This window comes from Panthera leo, chromosome A1 (assembly GCF_018350215.1).
Source record: "Panthera leo isolate Ple1 chromosome A1, P.leo_Ple1_pat1.1, whole genome shotgun sequence".
Classification (NCBI taxonomy): Eukaryota; Metazoa; Chordata; class Mammalia; order Carnivora; family Felidae; genus Panthera; species Panthera leo.
Window position 1 is genome coordinate 156,375,649 of NC_056679.1, and position 16,803 is coordinate 156,392,451.

General features: G+C 33.5%; 2 protein-coding genes across 4 annotated transcripts in view; one reads left to right on the forward strand and one right to left on the reverse strand.

Annotated features, from left to right (window-relative positions):
* Positions 1-16,803, forward strand: part of SLF1 (SMC5-SMC6 complex localization factor 1) — an 82,974-nt gene that overhangs the window by 34,132 nt on the left and 32,039 nt on the right. For all 3 annotated transcript variants that reach the window (XM_042943424.1, XM_042943437.1, XM_042943428.1), the window contains 7 exons: positions 1,198-1,344; positions 2,204-2,326; positions 3,430-3,483; positions 4,436-4,594; positions 6,416-6,579; positions 14,402-14,533; positions 15,112-15,277. In XM_042943424.1, the coding sequence (XP_042799358.1) occupies positions 1,198-1,344; positions 2,204-2,326; positions 3,430-3,483; positions 4,436-4,594; positions 6,416-6,579; positions 14,402-14,533; positions 15,112-15,277 (945 nt within the window). The remainder of the gene's footprint in view (positions 1-1,197; positions 1,345-2,203; positions 2,327-3,429; positions 3,484-4,435; positions 4,595-6,415; positions 6,580-14,401; positions 14,534-15,111; positions 15,278-16,803) is intronic.
* NBDY (negative regulator of P-body association) lies at positions 4,935-5,715 on the reverse strand. Its single transcript, XM_042943456.1, is given in 3 exon segments — positions 4,935-5,512; positions 5,514-5,587; positions 5,590-5,715. Coding segments are annotated over 3 exon segments (243 nt in total). The 5' UTR covers positions 5,693-5,715; the 3' UTR covers positions 4,935-5,446.

Consider the following 16,803-nt stretch of genomic DNA (forward strand, 5'->3'; position numbering starts at 1 on the left):
TATAAAAATGTTTATAAGGCATTTGTATACAATTTTAAAAGTTTGCAAAAGTGACTGCTATCTATGCATCAGCTAGGTTAAGAAATAAGAGCATTACCAGTTTTGTAAGATCCTGCTGTGTGTCATTTCTAAACTGTGTCCTCTTTTTCTCCCTCATACCCACAGATGACCTCTATCTTGGCATTTGTGTTATTTTCTTGTTTTTCATTACACTTTTGCCAGCTATGTATTTATAATTTATGGTATTGATAGTCTTCTGTGACTTTTTTTTTTTTGTGGTGCATATAATGTTTAATTGATTCACAACTCTTTTTTTTTTTTAAGAAATTTTTTAAGTGTTTTTTTTTTTTTTTGAGAGAAAGCACATGCAAGTGGGGAAGGGGCAGAAAGAGACAGAGAATCCCAAGGAGGCTCCATACTCAGTGAGGAGCCCGAAGCCCAATGTGGGGCTCAATCCCACCACTGTGAGATCACAACCTGAGCCAATATGAAAGAGTCAGACGCTCAACCAGGTGACCCACCCAGGCACCCCTCACAACTTTATCTTTTATCCATTTTATTCATTCATATAAGTAAATTTTTGGGTTTCATTTTCTTAGTGTGTGTTTGGTTTGTATTTGCAGCTATGAACGGTTGTGCCATGAACAGTGTGAACATTTTCTTACATGACTCTTGGCACATGTGTTCAGGAGTTTCTCTAGCTTAGGATATATTCCATGGAGTGGATTTGCTGTGTGGTAAGGACTGCATATTTAACTGTAGTAGGTAATGCCCAACTGTTTTCTAAAACGTTTTACTAATGTATACCCACTTTAACAATGGATGAGATTTCCTCTTGTATAAAACTATTATGTTTTTAACATGGTATACTTGTGTTAGAAGTCAGACTCTTGAGGGGCCCGTGGGTGGCTCAGTCGGTTAAGCATCCGACTTTGGCTCAGGTCATGATCTGCCAGTTCGTGAGTTTGAGCCCCACCCCCGGGCTCTGTGCTGACAACTCAGAGCCTGGAGTCTGCTTGGATTCTGTGTCTTCCACTCTCTGCCCCTCCCCTGCTTGCGCTCTCTTTCTGTCTCTTAAAAAATGAATAAATGTTAAAAAAATTTTAAAACAAAAAGAAGTCAGACTCTTGAGTTTGTTTGGATTTTGTAATACATATCATTCATATTGAGATTTAATTGTGGTCTACATACTTGTAGAAGGAAATTAAGAAAAAGGATGAAGATGTTCAAAGGAGTTATACTTTGAGGAAAAAACGCAAAAAAGGAAATGAAAGAGATTCCAGGAAAGACATTGAACGTAACAAAATTAGAAGTACCTCAAGAAAGCACATATATAGAGATGAGGTAAAACTTTGTAAGCTCAGCTAAACAGTTCATTTTTTCTGTTTCTTCTATAATAAAATCTAGACATAGAATCTTATTTTTAATATTGCTTGCTGTGTCAAATATAACCTGCACATCTTACGGAAAAAAATTGTCTTCAGTTGGTCTGGTGTGGTATTTATAACTAATGTTATAATTAACTTTGGTTTATAAGGAAAGTATTTTTACATGCATACACAAAGAAATTTGAGTTAATAGCCCGGATATTAAAATGTATTCTTTTTTGCCTGTCACAAAAAAGAAAAAGAAACAAAGTTTCCGAAAAAAGAAGCTAAAATTTCTAAAAAATTTCCAAAAATTCCTATGAAAAATACCTTGAGACTACATATGTATGTAGTTTGGGTAATACATTCCTAATGTAAATGTTAGTTTTTGTCTTTCTCTTCCCTGGTATAATACAGATTATTTTTAATAAGATGGCTTGTCTTTTGAATGGGATCCCTCTTGAGTTAATTTTTCTAGGGTACAAATTAATGTAAACTACAGCATGTTTACATACTATGTTCAGAAAAATCTTGAGAAAAATGATAAAAGTAGACAAATAATGAATCATATTATGTGTGACCGTGGCAACAAAAAGGAGGCAGAGGGAGAGATTCCAGGAAAGATTAGGAATAGGTAAAACTCTCCAAATTAAAATGTTTGCTACTTTAAACTCTATTTCATTCTGTAATTTTTACGAAATATGATCGTAAAGGTCTTTGTTGAGATTAATGCTGCATGAATGAGTTGTTTTTGTATTCTTTTGTTCATTATGATACTTAGATTTGTGGTGAAATTGCTTTAGTACACTGTCTAAAGTACTTTTATGTGTATGCAGAAAGAAATGAAGAATTCCATTTTTGCTGATGGTGCCAAAGAATCAAATCCCAAAGATGTCAGGACAGATGTGGATATTGTTGAAATAAAAAATGACCTAAGGAAGCACATATATAGAGCTCAGGTAGAACTTGCCGTACTAAAATTTTCTCTAGTTTCATGTCCTCCTTTGGTGTAGCCAAAATATAATAATAATAGTAATGACTCATTATTATATTTAACATATCTTAAAATTTTCTCAGTTTATTCCTTTGTTATGAACAGTAATGTATTTGGACATTTAATAAGTAAGCTGAATTCTCTGCTATTTATAGCTCACTGGCGCTAAAGATAAATTGGCTGTTTATAAACTGCTGTATCTTGGTGCAGTAAGGCTTGCTAGCCTGATATTAGAGGACGACGGCTGGATAATGGCCTTTGTTCTGGGTCATCCTCAGTTTTAGGCAGCTCTTGAGAGTTTGGGGGAAAGGGCTTTCTCAGTGATCTTGCCCTGCCCCCAGTGGTAGGAGATTGCTAACGATCTGGGACCCTGATCTTTTCTTGTACTTCTTCAGGAGTAAAGATTTTTTTTTCCTGTTCACTTACCCAGAGGCTTATGGCTTTTCACTTCTACATCCTAGGTGGAAGCCAAAGCTTTATCATTGTTTTAATTTGTATTTCTTTTGGTAATAGCAAGTTTGAGCATATTTTATACCTTCACTTACCATTTGTGTATTTCTGTCTCTGTCACCTGCATACTTAGATTCTTTTTCAGTTTTCCATTAGGTTATTTTACATCATTGTATCTGAAACTCATTATATAATCAGATTATTATCTCTTTTTATGTTGGCTGCAAATGTTTTTCCAGTCTAATCTTTGAAACCAATATACAATTATAGATATTTTAGAACAGTGGAGGAAGATGGTTATTGTATAGAAAACATGACTATATTTTTTATTCTCTGGACTTTTATACAAAATGTTCTTCCCATTTGTATTTCTAATTATTAAAATACTAAGGACAGGGGACCTCTTCAGTTCTTCAAAGCGAATATGACTTTAATTTTTAAGTTATTTTAGTTTAGAAAGAGAAAATAGAGAATGTTCCAGATCAATTATAGCTATTAATATGCTTCCGAGTCTGTTCTGTAAGTTTACCCAAGGTTTTATTTGTTTATACACTATAATGTATTGTTCTATCTGAAAAAAAAATTATTCATTTTGGTAATATGGTTGCTATTTTGTAGGCTATCAGATACAGCTGCATTAGAATAGATAAACAACCAGTGTACAATATTGAGGTAAGGGGCTTGGAGCAGGGTGGTGATGGGGGCAAAAAATAAACTTTGTGTTTTGTCATTGTTAGTTATTTTGATATAAAGGAATGTGTTGTCTTTGTAGCAAAGCTTGCCATCAAATGTGAAATGTACGTTCTCTAATCAGTAATGAAAAAAAAGTAATATTCTGTTAAAGCTTTGAAAAAATTGTATATGGTAATAAAAACTGATAATGAGAATTAAAAACTTACCTTGTGCTCATCATGGATGAGTTATATACCCCTGTTCTCACATTTCCCAGCTTTTATGATTACTACTTCCATATTAAATTTTCAATTTAGTATTTATCAAAGTACATATTTCCTTTATATTATTCATTGCTTTACAATTTATCTCATGTAGTCTTTCACAGTAGTTCATTGTAGTTATATTTTGACCAAGGGGAATGTATTTCATTGAACTCTTAGAGTTATATTACTGTGCATCTTCAGAGTGATTCTGTGACACAATAACAGTTGTAACTGTTTGCAAACATTGATTGTGCTTGGTGACATCTTAATCTCTTTAGTGTATCTTAATAGATATAGTTTGCTTGTAAGCTTAAAGAAAACCAAAAAATAATTTTGCACCTAAAGAACTATGTGTAGTTTTAGTTCTGAGGTCTCCTCATTATCAGCCATACTTTGGAAATGACTTTTAAAGTTTTCCTTTAGTGGTTGTATTTCCTCTTACTATTTAAGGCAACAGAGAATAATAAGTAAATCAATTAATAATGTATATTTTTGTAGTACCTTATAGTTATAAAACACATTCATATAAATAATCTTTTTGAACCACATAACAGTCCTGTGAAGTCATGAGGGCAGGAATTGTCTTCATTTTACAGATAGGAAAATTAAGTCTCCTTACTAATTTGATTTGCTCCCCCAATTTTTCTCTCTTTTGAGTTCTTGAATCTTTTTTTTTTTTTTTTTAGGCTAAAAATGCTGAATTTCCCAGAGGTGTATTAAATTTAATTGAAAGTCTCATAGAAGGACAGTTTTTTAAAGAGGCGATTGAAGAGCTTTCCTCATTACAGGCACATTATATCCCCCCTGTATGCCTTCTTCATGCTCTCCTAGAGAACATTCTGCAGGTAAGAGTAGTCCTAGGGGTTTATAATCTTTCAGAGAATGTTAAAATACGGACATTCTCATTTTTTATGTATTTACATATTGTCTTTTCAGTATTTTTCCCTCATTTTTAAAATTTATTTGTTTTTAAATGTTTTATTTTTGAGAGAGCACAAGTGGGGGAGAGGGCGGAGAGAGAGGGACAGAAGATATGAAGTGGGCTCCGCACTGACAACAGCAAGGCAGTGTGGGGCTTGAACTCATGAATTGCGAGATCATGACCTGAGCATCCAGAGTCGGTCGCTCAACCAACTAAGCCACCTAGGTGCCCCTCCCTCATTTTAATAAGAAATGCTGTAGCCATATATTACATTTTTTTTCGTATATTTTGTATTTGGAGTTATTACAAAACATTTGCTAAAAGTTCACAATTTACTATTAGTCCCATAGAACTAACACAGCAATGGGAGACAAAATGGGACCTTAATGAATTTATAGGAATTCAAAATTACACAGCAAGGACTTGGTGGCACAAAAGAGAGCATTGATTGGCTGCTACAGGAGCATCTCACAGGAGTGATTTGTCTTGGTGAGTTCACCAGGATCCAGGCCTTGGCCTTCACTCTTAGATGTCTACAGCCTGATCTTGGTTATGTCCCAGAACTCATTCAAATTCAAGAGGTGAAATTATGCTGATTATAGCATAAGATTTAAAAACACGATTTACCTGGTACAGGATGTTAGAAAAAGCAGAGCAGCATTGTCAGTAATCTTCATTGTCTTCATTGGGTGAGCTGTTTTACAAATGCACTAAGGAACTTGAGTCATTCTGCAATCCTTCAGATGCTGGTTTGGGATGGGAGAAGTATATTCTGCTACTCTGGTGGAGGACGGTACAACTTTAGGCTAGGTGATGCAGAAGAAGGTGCAGAGGGAAGAGAGGGCTACTACCTCCCTCATGTTTCCTTTTAGATAATCCCATTGTTGAGCTAGGAGGCAGCACTTTTGTGGAGGCAGGTTTCCCACATGTGTCCAGGTGGGAACGTGGATCTCCTGCAGGCACAAGGTTGGTTTCTCATAAAGGCTATATAAGGACTGGGTGTCAGATCTCTCTGGTGCATCCCAGCGAGTCCAAGACTTGAGATCGCGGCCCATTTCTTTTTTACTTTTAAACTATTTTCTAGGTACTTTTAAACTATTTTCTAGGTACTACTTTGAGTGATCTAATTTACTTTCTTAGAATCTCTAAGATAATTTTCTCTTAGGAAAAATTTATCTGATTTTTTTTCTGTGGCGGTAAAGTAACATAAAAATCTGATAACAATGATCAGGAAAGCCATTTGTACAGTGATAATCATTTTATTCATAGTATATGCAGACAATAAACACATTCCTTAAACTGTGAATACCAGTAAGAACAGCTTCTCAAAGGTAGCTTTCTAATTATGTTCTTCATCATAGTGACAATTTGAAGAAATAACAAACCTAATAACATGTCAGACTAATGTTGGTGTTAACTAAGCATATTGCATGAAAAGCTTTTTACCTTTAATTCCTCTCAGGTCACATTTGGGCACTCTTAATCTCACTATAATCATGAAAAGTAGAGTGGACATTTCATATAAATTAGTGTCAATAGCTGGGATTACCTAATGTATAGAAACATATTTAGAATGTGTGTCTTTCTCAGTTGCAGTGTTTAACTAGTTAAATATGATAACTTCCAAATACATCTATTTGGGAAGAAAGTTAGGTCATGGTTATTACAGTTTTAGGCTAGAGGAACAGTTAAAGTGAATTTTTAGCTGTAGCGTTTTACTTGTTTGTTTATTTTTAAACAATAGGATAACATAGATACATTTTCTGGCCGATACTTTCATATATTGTCTGCTCTTCTTCACCTACATCCTCCTTGGAAGTCCCCAGCCATGTCAACATATTACTTAGAGCTATTTCAGTGTCCAACTTGTATGAAAGGAGCATGGTCTCTCATAGAAGTGCTTATCAGGTAAGGAATTTGACATGTGAGGATGCTTAATTTTATCTCATTTTGCTATATATGTTTTAGACAAAAATGAAAGAAGTACATTTCATGTTAGAAAAAGTTTATGTGTGTGTATAATATGTTTGTTGTATTTCTTATAAAACTCACAAAAAGGTCAAGTCTAGATTGGTCATATTTGTCATTTAGTTTCTTTACAAAAGAAAGAAGTTTAATGAAATAGACAGGAAAAGTAAATCATTATTTGTTTTGATTTTTTTAACAAAATTATATGTGTATATATTTTAAAATCTAATTAAAATTTGTTGAATATGGCGATCATCAAATTTTGATCATCAAAAGTGTAAACATTGGTATCTGTATATATTCTCTCTTACAGTGTTTTGTGGGGTTTTTTTAGCTAGAAATCTGAATTTTGAAACAAATTAGTGTTCCCTAAACAGTCATTCCTTTTGTGTCTCTGCACGTTTTCTTCCTAGATTCTTCTTTTTGTCTTGAAGATGTTTCTCTGGAAATCCTTTTTAATTCTCTTTCTTTGTACCAAACCATGAAGTTTTTTTTGTTTGCTTGTTTTTGTTTTTTGTTTTTTGGTTTTTTTTCTTCTCTGATAGCTCCCTGTATCTGATAGCCTGCTTTTGTTTGGAAATTACTTCCTTATCCAAGTGTTCAGTTTTATGACACTCCATCATGGCGAGAGAAAGGATTCTTGACTAGCCAGGCAAAGGCTAGACCTTTGATTATCTCTTTGAGATTATAAAGATTATATTTTTGAGATTATATAAAGATACAAAGGTTGTGATATATTGGAAGTGAACTAATCACCTGGCTAGCATGCTTTTTGTTAATTCTTTCAACAAGTGTTTATTGAGTACTTATTGGGAGCCAGGCACTGTGCAACATATAGGGGATATCTTTTTTTTTTATCTGGGGATAAAAAGATAAATAAAAAAGCAGTTCCTTCATTTTTTAAAAAAAATGATTGTTTATTTTTGAGAGAGAGCATAGGCACACACGTGAGCAGAGGAAGGGCACAGAGAGAGGGAGAAAGAATTGTAAGCAGGTTCCCTGCTGTCAGCTCAGAGCTCTGCAGAAGGTGGAATTCACGAACCTTGAGATCATGATCTGAGCAAAACTCAAGAAGTTGGGTGCTCAACCAACTGAGCCACCCAGGTGCCAGTTCCTTCACTTTTGAAGGTGACTGAGATATAAATACAATTCTAAAGCACCAGTACTAGCCCAGCATTTGTATAAAATGTGAAGATATATGGGTTATGTATTTACAAATCTGCATCTTTACTGTTATTGTCATTATTTAAAAGCCCTCATCGCTTCATATGTAAACTATTACAATACCTGCTTTATTGATCTTGATTCTACTTTTTGCCCTTTATCTTCCAAAGTACCTCAGTATATTCTTACCAAAGTAATGTTGCGATTTCCCAGATAAAAGTTTTCCATTAACTGACACATCACCTATAAGAGACCATTGGAATTCCTTAGCAAAACATGTAAGACCTTTTGTGATTTAGCTGCTGTATATGGCTCTATTCTCATCTTCATTATTTTCCCAAATGTGCTCAGTAACTAAACTATTTTTCATTTCCTATCCCTTTGCTCTTATGTTTTCTCTGCCTAAATATACCTCTATTCCTAAACCCCAGGAATATCTAGCCAATTCCTAATTATACTTCAACTTATAACTCAGATGCCACTTCATAATTCTTGCCCTTTCCTCTAAGTTGTTTGTCACTCACTTCAGCTTCTGACTTTTTCAAGAGTAGATGCCCAGTTTTTCTAAGGCTTTTTTTTTTTTTTAATTCAGGTATAGTTAACACACAGTGTTATATTAGTTTCAGACATACAGTATAACGATTCAACAATTCTGTACATTATTCGGTGCTCATAATGGTGAGTGTACTCTTTAATTCCCAATACCTATTTTGGCCATCTACCTACCCATCCATCTCCCTTCTGACATCCACCAGTTTGTTCTCTGTATCTAAGAGTTTGGTTTATTTTGTCTGTTTATTTATTCATTTATTTGGTTTCTTAAATTCCACATATGAGTGAGATCATGTGGTATTTGGCTTTCTCTGACTTACTTTTTTTATTTAACATTATACCATGTGGATCCATCCATGTTGTTGAAAATGGCAAGAGTTTTTGTTTTTTTGTTTTATGGCTGAGTAATACTCCATTGTAAAGAAATTGATTCATCTCTGGATGGATACTTGGGTTGCTTCCATACACTGACTATTGTAGATAATGCTGCAGTAAACACAATGCATATATCTTTTCCAATTAGTGTTTTTATTTCCTTTGGGCAAATACCCAGGAGCAGAATTATTGAATCATATGGTTATATCTATTTTTAATTTTTTGAGGAACCTCCATACTATTTCCCAAAGTGGCTTCACCAGCTTGCATTAACACCAACTGTACAAGGGTTCCTTTTTCTCCACATCCTTGCCAACACTTGTTTTTTTCTTGAGTTTTTGATTTTGGCCTTTCTCATAGGTGTGAGGTGATACCATGGTGGTTTTGATTTGCATTTCCCTAACGATGAGTGATGTCAAGCATCTTCTCAAGTGTCTGTTGGCCATCTGGAAGTCTTCTTTGGAGAAATGTCTGTTCATATCTTCTGCCCATTTTTAATTAGATTATTTGTTTTTTGGGGGTGTTGCATTGTAGAAGTTCTTTATATATTTTGGCTATTAACCCCTTATCAGATATATCGTTTGCAAATATCTTCTCCCATTCAGTAGGCTTTTTGTTTTGTTGATGGTTTCTTTTGCTAGATCCTAGCATTTTATTTTGGTACAGTTCCAGTAGTTTAATTTTGCTTTTATTTTCCTTGCTTTAGGGGACATAGCTAGAAAAATGTTTCTGCGGCTGCTGTCAAAAAGATTGCTGCCTGTGTTTTCTTCTAGGGATTTTATGGTTTCAGGTCTCACATTTAGGTCTTTCATCCATTTTGAGTTTATTTTTGCATATGGTGTAAGAAAGTGGTCCAGTTTTATTTTTTAGCATGTAGCTGTCTGTCCAGCTACATGTCCCAACACCATGTGTTGAAAAGACTATCTTTTTTTCTCATATATTCTTAATCTTCTTTGCCATGGATTAATTGACCACATAATTGTGGGTTTCTTTCTGGGTTTTCTCTTCTATTCCATGGATCTGTGTGTCTCTTTTTGTGCCAGTACATATGGTTTTTGATTACTACAGCTTTGTACTATTTCTTGAAATCGGCGATTGTGATACCTCCAGTTTCATTCTTTTCTTTTTTTTTAATTTATTTTTTTTAATGTTTACTAATTTTTAAGAGACAGATTGTGAGTGGGAGGTGGACAGAGAGGGAAACACAGAATCTGAAGGAGGCTCCAGGCTCAGAGGTGTCAGCACCGAGCCCAACATGGGGCTCGAACTCAAGAACCACAAGATCATGACCTGAGCTGAAGTCAGACACTTGACCAACTGAAGTACCTAGGCACCCCCAGTTTTATTCTTCTTAAGATTTCTTTGACTACTGGGGCCTTTTGTGGTTCTATTTTAGTATTACTTATTCTGTCTCTGTAAAAAATGCTATTGATATTTTGGTAGGGATTGTGTTAAATCTTTAGATTAATTTGAATAGTGTGGGCATTTTAACAATATTGGTTCTCCCAGCACATGAGCCTGGAATATCTTGCTTTTTCTTTGTATCACCTTCAGTATCTCTCATCAGTGTTTTATAGTTTTCAAAGAACAGTTCTTTCACTTCCTTGGTTGAGTTTATTGCTATGTATTTTATACTTCTTGGTGCAATTGTGGATGGAATTGTTGCCTAATTTTTTCTTTCTGCTACTTCACTACTAGTGTACAGAAATAAAACAGATTTCTTTATATTGATTTTGTATCCTACAACTTGACTGAATTCATTTATCATTTCTTATAGTTTCTTGGTGGAGTCTTTAACATTTTCTTTTTTCTTTTTTCTTTTTTTCTTTTTTTTTTTTTTTTTTTACATTTATTTTTGAGAAAGAGAGAGACAGAACGTGAGCAGGGGAGGGGCAGAGAGAGAGGGAGACACAGAATCCAAAGCAGGCTTCAGGCTGTGAGCTGTCAGTACAGAGCCCGATGCAGGGCTTGACCTCAAGAACCGTGATATTATGACGGGAGCCAAAGTTGGTTGTTTAATCGACTGAGCCACCCAGGCACCCTTAACATTGTCTATATATAATATCCCATCATCATCTGTAAATAGTGAAAGTTGTAGTTCTTCCTTGCCAATTTGGATGCCTTTTATTTCTTTTTCTTGTCTGATTGCTGTGACTAGGACTTCCAGTATTATATTGAATAAAAGTAGTGAGAGTGGACATCCTTGTCTTGTTCCTGATTTTAGGGGGAAAGCTCTCACTTTTTCACTATTAGGGATGATGTTAGCTGTAGGTTTTTCATAAGTGACCTTTAGTATGTTGAGGTATGTTCCCTCAATACCTACTTTGTTGAGGGTTTGTATCATGAATGGATTTTGTACTTCGTCAACTGCTTTTTCTGCGTCTCTTGAAATGATCCTGTGGTTTCTTTTCTCTTGTTGATGTGATGTATCATATTGATTGATTTGTGAATATTGAACTACTCTTGCATCCCCTGAATAAGTCCCACTTGATCGTGATGAATTGTTTTTTAGATGTATTGTTAAACTTGGTTTGCTAATATTTTGTTGAGAATTTTTACATCTTTATCAGTTATTGGCCTAGAGTTTGCTTTTTTTCTGTGATCTTAATCCAGTTTTGGTATCAAGGTAATGCTGGCCTCAGAATGAATTTGGAAGCTTTTTTTCCTCCTCTATTTTTTGAAATAGCTTGAAAACAGTAAGTTTTAAATTGTCTTTAAATGTTTGGTAGTATTCACCTGCGAAATCATCTGGTCCTGGACTTTTGTTTGTTGAGAGATTTTTGATTACTGATTTTCATTGCTAGTAATCAGTCTGTTCAAATTTTCTTTTTTTTTCCTGATTCAATTTTGTGAGATTATATGTTTCTGGGAATTTATGTTTCTTTTATGTTGTCCAATTTGTTGGCATATAATTTTTTATAATACTCTCATAATCCTTTATATTTCTATGGTTTAAATTGTTATTTCTCCTCTCCTTCATTTCTGAATTTGTTTGAGTCCTGTTTCTAGTTTGTCAATTTTGTTCACCTTTTCAAAAAAGTAGCTCCTTGTTTCATTGATTTTTTTTTTTTTAAGTCTCTATTTCATTTATTTCTGCTTTAATCTTTATAATTTCCTTCTTTCTGTTGGCTTTAGGCTTGGTTGTTCTTTTTAGGTTTAAGGTTAAGTTGTTTACTTGAGATGTTTCTTTCTTCTTGAGATAGACCTGTATTGCTATAATCTTCCCTCTTAGAACAGCTTTTGCTGTATCTCAAAGATTTTGGACCATTATATTTTTATTTTCATTCATCTCTATGTATTTTTTTATTTCCTCTTTGATTTCTTGGTTGACCCATTCATTTTTGAGTAGCATGTTATTTAACATCTGTGTATTTGTGTTCCAATTTTTTTTTTTTTTTTTTGTGGTTGATTACTAGTTTCATACTTTGTGGTCAGAATAGATGCAGGATATGATTTCAATCTTTTTAAAATTGTTGAGATTTTTTTGTAGCCTAACATGTGATCTTTTCTGCAGAATGTTCTGTGTGCATTTGAAAATAAGGTGTATTTTTCAGGTTTTGGATGGAATGTTCTGCATATATCTGTTAGATCCATCTGGTCCAATGTGTCATTCAGTGGCACTGTTTCCTCGTTGATTTTCTGTCTGATCTATCCAGTGATGTAAGTGGGGTGTTAAAAGTCCCCTACTGCTATTGTATTACTATCGATTTCTTCCTTTATGTCTGTTAATAGTTGCTTTATTTATTTTCACGCTCCCATGTTGGGTGCATAAATACTTAAAATTGTTATATCTTCTTCTTGGATTATTCCCTTCTGGTTATGTAGTGTCCTTTGTCTCTTGTTACAGTCTTTGTTTTAAAGTCTGTTTTGTCTGGTGTAAGTATTGCTACCCCAGCTTTCTTTTTGCTTCCATTTGCATGTTTTCCCATCTCTTCACTTAAGTGCTCAGTTTTAAACATCTCTATCCTTATTCTTAATACAATATCTGGAATGTAATAAATGCTTAATAAATGTTCAGATCAATTAATTGATGCAATAGGAGGTGGAATTACAAGTAGACTTTTTAATAAACAAATACCCAGATTTCATTTCCAAACAATTGGGTTCATTGGGAGTCAGAAAGAATGTGTTTAGGGAAGTGGTAGTCATATAGATGAGCTGGATAATATTAGTCTACTTTTAAATATATTTGAAATATTCCCTAAAATATGTTTTTGGGTTTTTTTTATTTTTTTTATTTTTATTTTTTTAAATGAAAGATACTATGGTGTCCAGCTCTGGCACTTTTCAGATAGACTAATTATATAGGCATAGAACATCTTCTAGAAGAGATTTGAGTATTGTTAAATTAAACTTTAACAGTCATTCATGACCCTCCTAACCTGACAATGTGGTATTCAAAAATAAGATGGGAAAGGTGGAGACAGAGGTAGAAAATTACAAGTACATTGTTTATATAATTGATAATAAATTTGGAACATTATTATAAGTATTGTTACGTAGGATTTCTTAGTCCTAGACTTCTGAGTAATTGCATGCCCTCTTTAAAAAAAAAACTATACAACTTTCCTGTCCAACCCAGTAGCCAATAGCCACATGTAACCGTATTTAATTTTAAGATTAGGGGCGCCTGGGTGGCTCCGTTGGCTGACGACTGACTTTGGCTCAGGTCATGATCTCGCAGTTTGTGGGTTCGAGCCCCATGTCAGGCTCTGTGCTGACAGCTCGGAGCCTGGAGCCTGCTTCGGATTCTGTGTCTCCCCCTCTCTCTGCCCCTCCCCTGCTCATGCTCTTTCTCTCTCTCTCTCTCTCTCTCTCTCAATAATAAATAAACGTTAAAAAAATTAAAATAAATAAATAAATAAATAAATTTAAGATTAAAATTCAAGTCTTCAGTTGCACAAGCCACATTTCACGTGTTCAGCAGGACATATCCCATCATCACCGAAAGTTCTGTTGGATAGTACTGCTATAGTAGATGAAAAGAAAATATTAAATTTTTTAAAATGCATATTTATTTATTTTAAGAGAGAACACACTCACGCCCAAGTACAGGGGAGGGGCAGAGAGAGAGGGAGAGAAAGAATCACAAACAGACTCTGTGCTGTCAGCACAGAGCCCAACAGGAGGCAGGAGGCTCGATCCCACAAACCAAATCATGACCTGAGCCGAAATCTAGAGTCAGATGCTTAGCCGACAGAACGACCCAGGTGCCCCAATATTAAATTTTTTAAACTCTTAAAAAATAGCCTTAAATGACCTTCATTTTACTAAATAATAACAACAAATAATCTTGAGTAAGAAGAAGACTATAGAAAGTATTCTAAGAGACTATAGCTTATCATCTGAATTGAAAGTGTTTAATGAAATACATAATTTTTTGGTCTTTATCAATGAAATAAAGAATAGAGTACCATTTGGCTATTAAATATTACAGTCATTTAAAAACAGAAATGAGATCTGTATTACTAAAAATTAAATGTCATGAGATTTGACATGGTTTAATTTTTAAAGGAAGAAAACATACTAATGAAATATTGTTGATTAGTTTTATAGTTTGTTGAAGCAAATTTCATTAGATTTCTAATAATTCTCTCAAAGAAATACTTTGTCCACAGAATATTCATTAAATTGCTTGTATGTTACAAATTATTGGGTTCATGTTCTTCAGGTCTTGTCTTTACAATGAAAGTTTTTGTCATCAAATTTCGAAAAATATTATTGGCAGTAAGGTGCTCCACCTGACCCTGCTCAAATTTTTCTTTAATTTAGTGGAAAGTGAAGTGCGACATCTGAGCCAAAAGTAAGTTTAATCATAAAGAAAAATTTTTCTATATTTATATTGTTTTATGTATTATTTTTCTAATTTATGTACATCTAAAAAGTCACCTTATTTTCTAGTTTAAAGTAGATTTGTTTTTAAAACATGGTTGTAGACATAGTCTTTCAGTAAAGTTTTTTATGTTCTTTATGTGGCTTCAGTTCACATTTTTGTTTTTCACTTATTTAGACATTTGGATAGGTAAAATTTCATATATTTTTCAGGGTTTATGTATTTTTTAATTCTTAAGTAATGGAATACCTAAGTGGAAGTTCTACTGGGTTTTTTAACATTGAATCTGTAATATCCACGATAAGTTTTGTGTATGTTCTAAGACATGCAGTTCGATTACTATTTGTGTTTTTTGGTCATTATATTGAATTATGACCATTTTTTATATTGTGCTCTTTATTATAATTTTGTTAAAATCTTTATATATTACACCCTTTCTATATTTAGAAATCACTAGATCGTTTTGTATTATGGCAAAAGATATTATGCCTAATGACTATAGTGATCAGGTTGGCATAAAAATATACTTTGGTTCATATTTTCATTAGGTTGTATGACTGGTCAGATTCTCAGAGTCTGAAAATAACAGGAAAGGCAATTCTTCTTGAAATCTTTTGGTCAGGAAATGAGGCCTCTGGGCTTTTGACCAAACCAGTAAATATGCTTTTGGAGTGGACCATATATTCTCACAAGGAAAAATGCAAGTCTAATGATGTAAGTAGAATTGATTTACAAATGAATAATGACCTATGAAAAAGTACATCTTTGAGTTACACATCTTTTGTCTTTATTCTTTGAACAGTTTGAATAAAAGTAAAATCTCTCCAAATGTATCATTGTTTTCTGTTCATTTAGGTTTTATTGTAAAAGATCCTTAGAAGTTGGTTTCTTCATCATCTTACATCTGGGTGTAGTAGCTAGGGACAGTTTTTTGATCATTACTGCTAAGATATCTGAATTCACTTACTCTAGATTTTTTACTTTTGTACAATTTCAATTCTTACGGAACCTATGATTTTAAAAACTGAGTCCATACAATTTTTTGTGTGTACAAATAGAAAGTTTTACTTGTTTTTAAAACTACTTTTGTGGTTGTTCGTTATTTCTTCATAAGTAGATCTTGCTTGTCATTAGAAATTTACGGTGATTTCAGTGTATTACCTATCTGAAGGGTAGTTGGGAAAATTAAATGCACTGCATTGCAACATACTGTGCCATGTTTTGGATGCATAATAACCATTTATCACCTTTCTTCTCTTGAGAATAATCTGCCTTTGGGACTTAATTGTCTGCTTTTTGTGTGTTAATATCATTGATTTCTGCTTATAATTTTTTTTCAAACTGTTATTTAAATTATAGTTGGTGAACATACAGTGCAATATTGGTTTCAGCAGTAGAATTCAGTGATTCATCACTTACATATAACACCCAGTGCTCATCACAAGTGCCCTCCTTAATACCCATCACCCAACTAGCACATGCCCCACCACCTCCCTCTGTTCTCTGTCATTAAGAGTTTCTCAGCTGTTCATAATTTTTTTAGTTCTTTCCTTTTATATCTTGAATATTTGGATCTATTTTCTTTTTAGTCCTTATTTCTAATATACTCAAAATAAATTGCCTTTGACTATAGATTGAGATTTATTCACAGGTTTTAATACTTCAGTGTGCTGTTAGTGTTTTTTTTTTCCCCAATGTTTTTTATTGTCAGTTATGAATTCTTTGATTCAAGAAGCATTTTAATATGCTTTAAAACTTCTCAATGGATGTATTTTTGTTATGATTAATGGATATGTTTGTTTGTGCTTTTTTGTTAATTTCTAATGTAAATTATAGTTAAAAAAAATGAGCCCTCTATTTCTGGCATGTGAAGTTAACTGAACTTTTCGAGTCCATGTAAGATCAGAGTAAACAGTATGTTTTCTCCATTGTTTTAAATTCCTCTCTGTCACTTTTAAGTCAAATTTAATAATTGCCTTAATTAATACTTCTGAATCTACTTTGTAAATTTGTTCCTTTTTTCTTTCTTTCTTTTTTTTATGTTAACCATTTGTTTGTGTAGATGATGCATAGTGTTTTAGGTGGAGAATTCTGGTGTCAAATGGCCATAAGTCTATTCTTTCTCCAGGAAAATTCTTACATAGTTTCTCTTCTCATATTTCCTCTGATTGACTTTTTCTGCTCTACTTTTTTTAGTTCCAATACTTTCTCCATGTATCTTCTGTGCTTTTTCCCTGTCA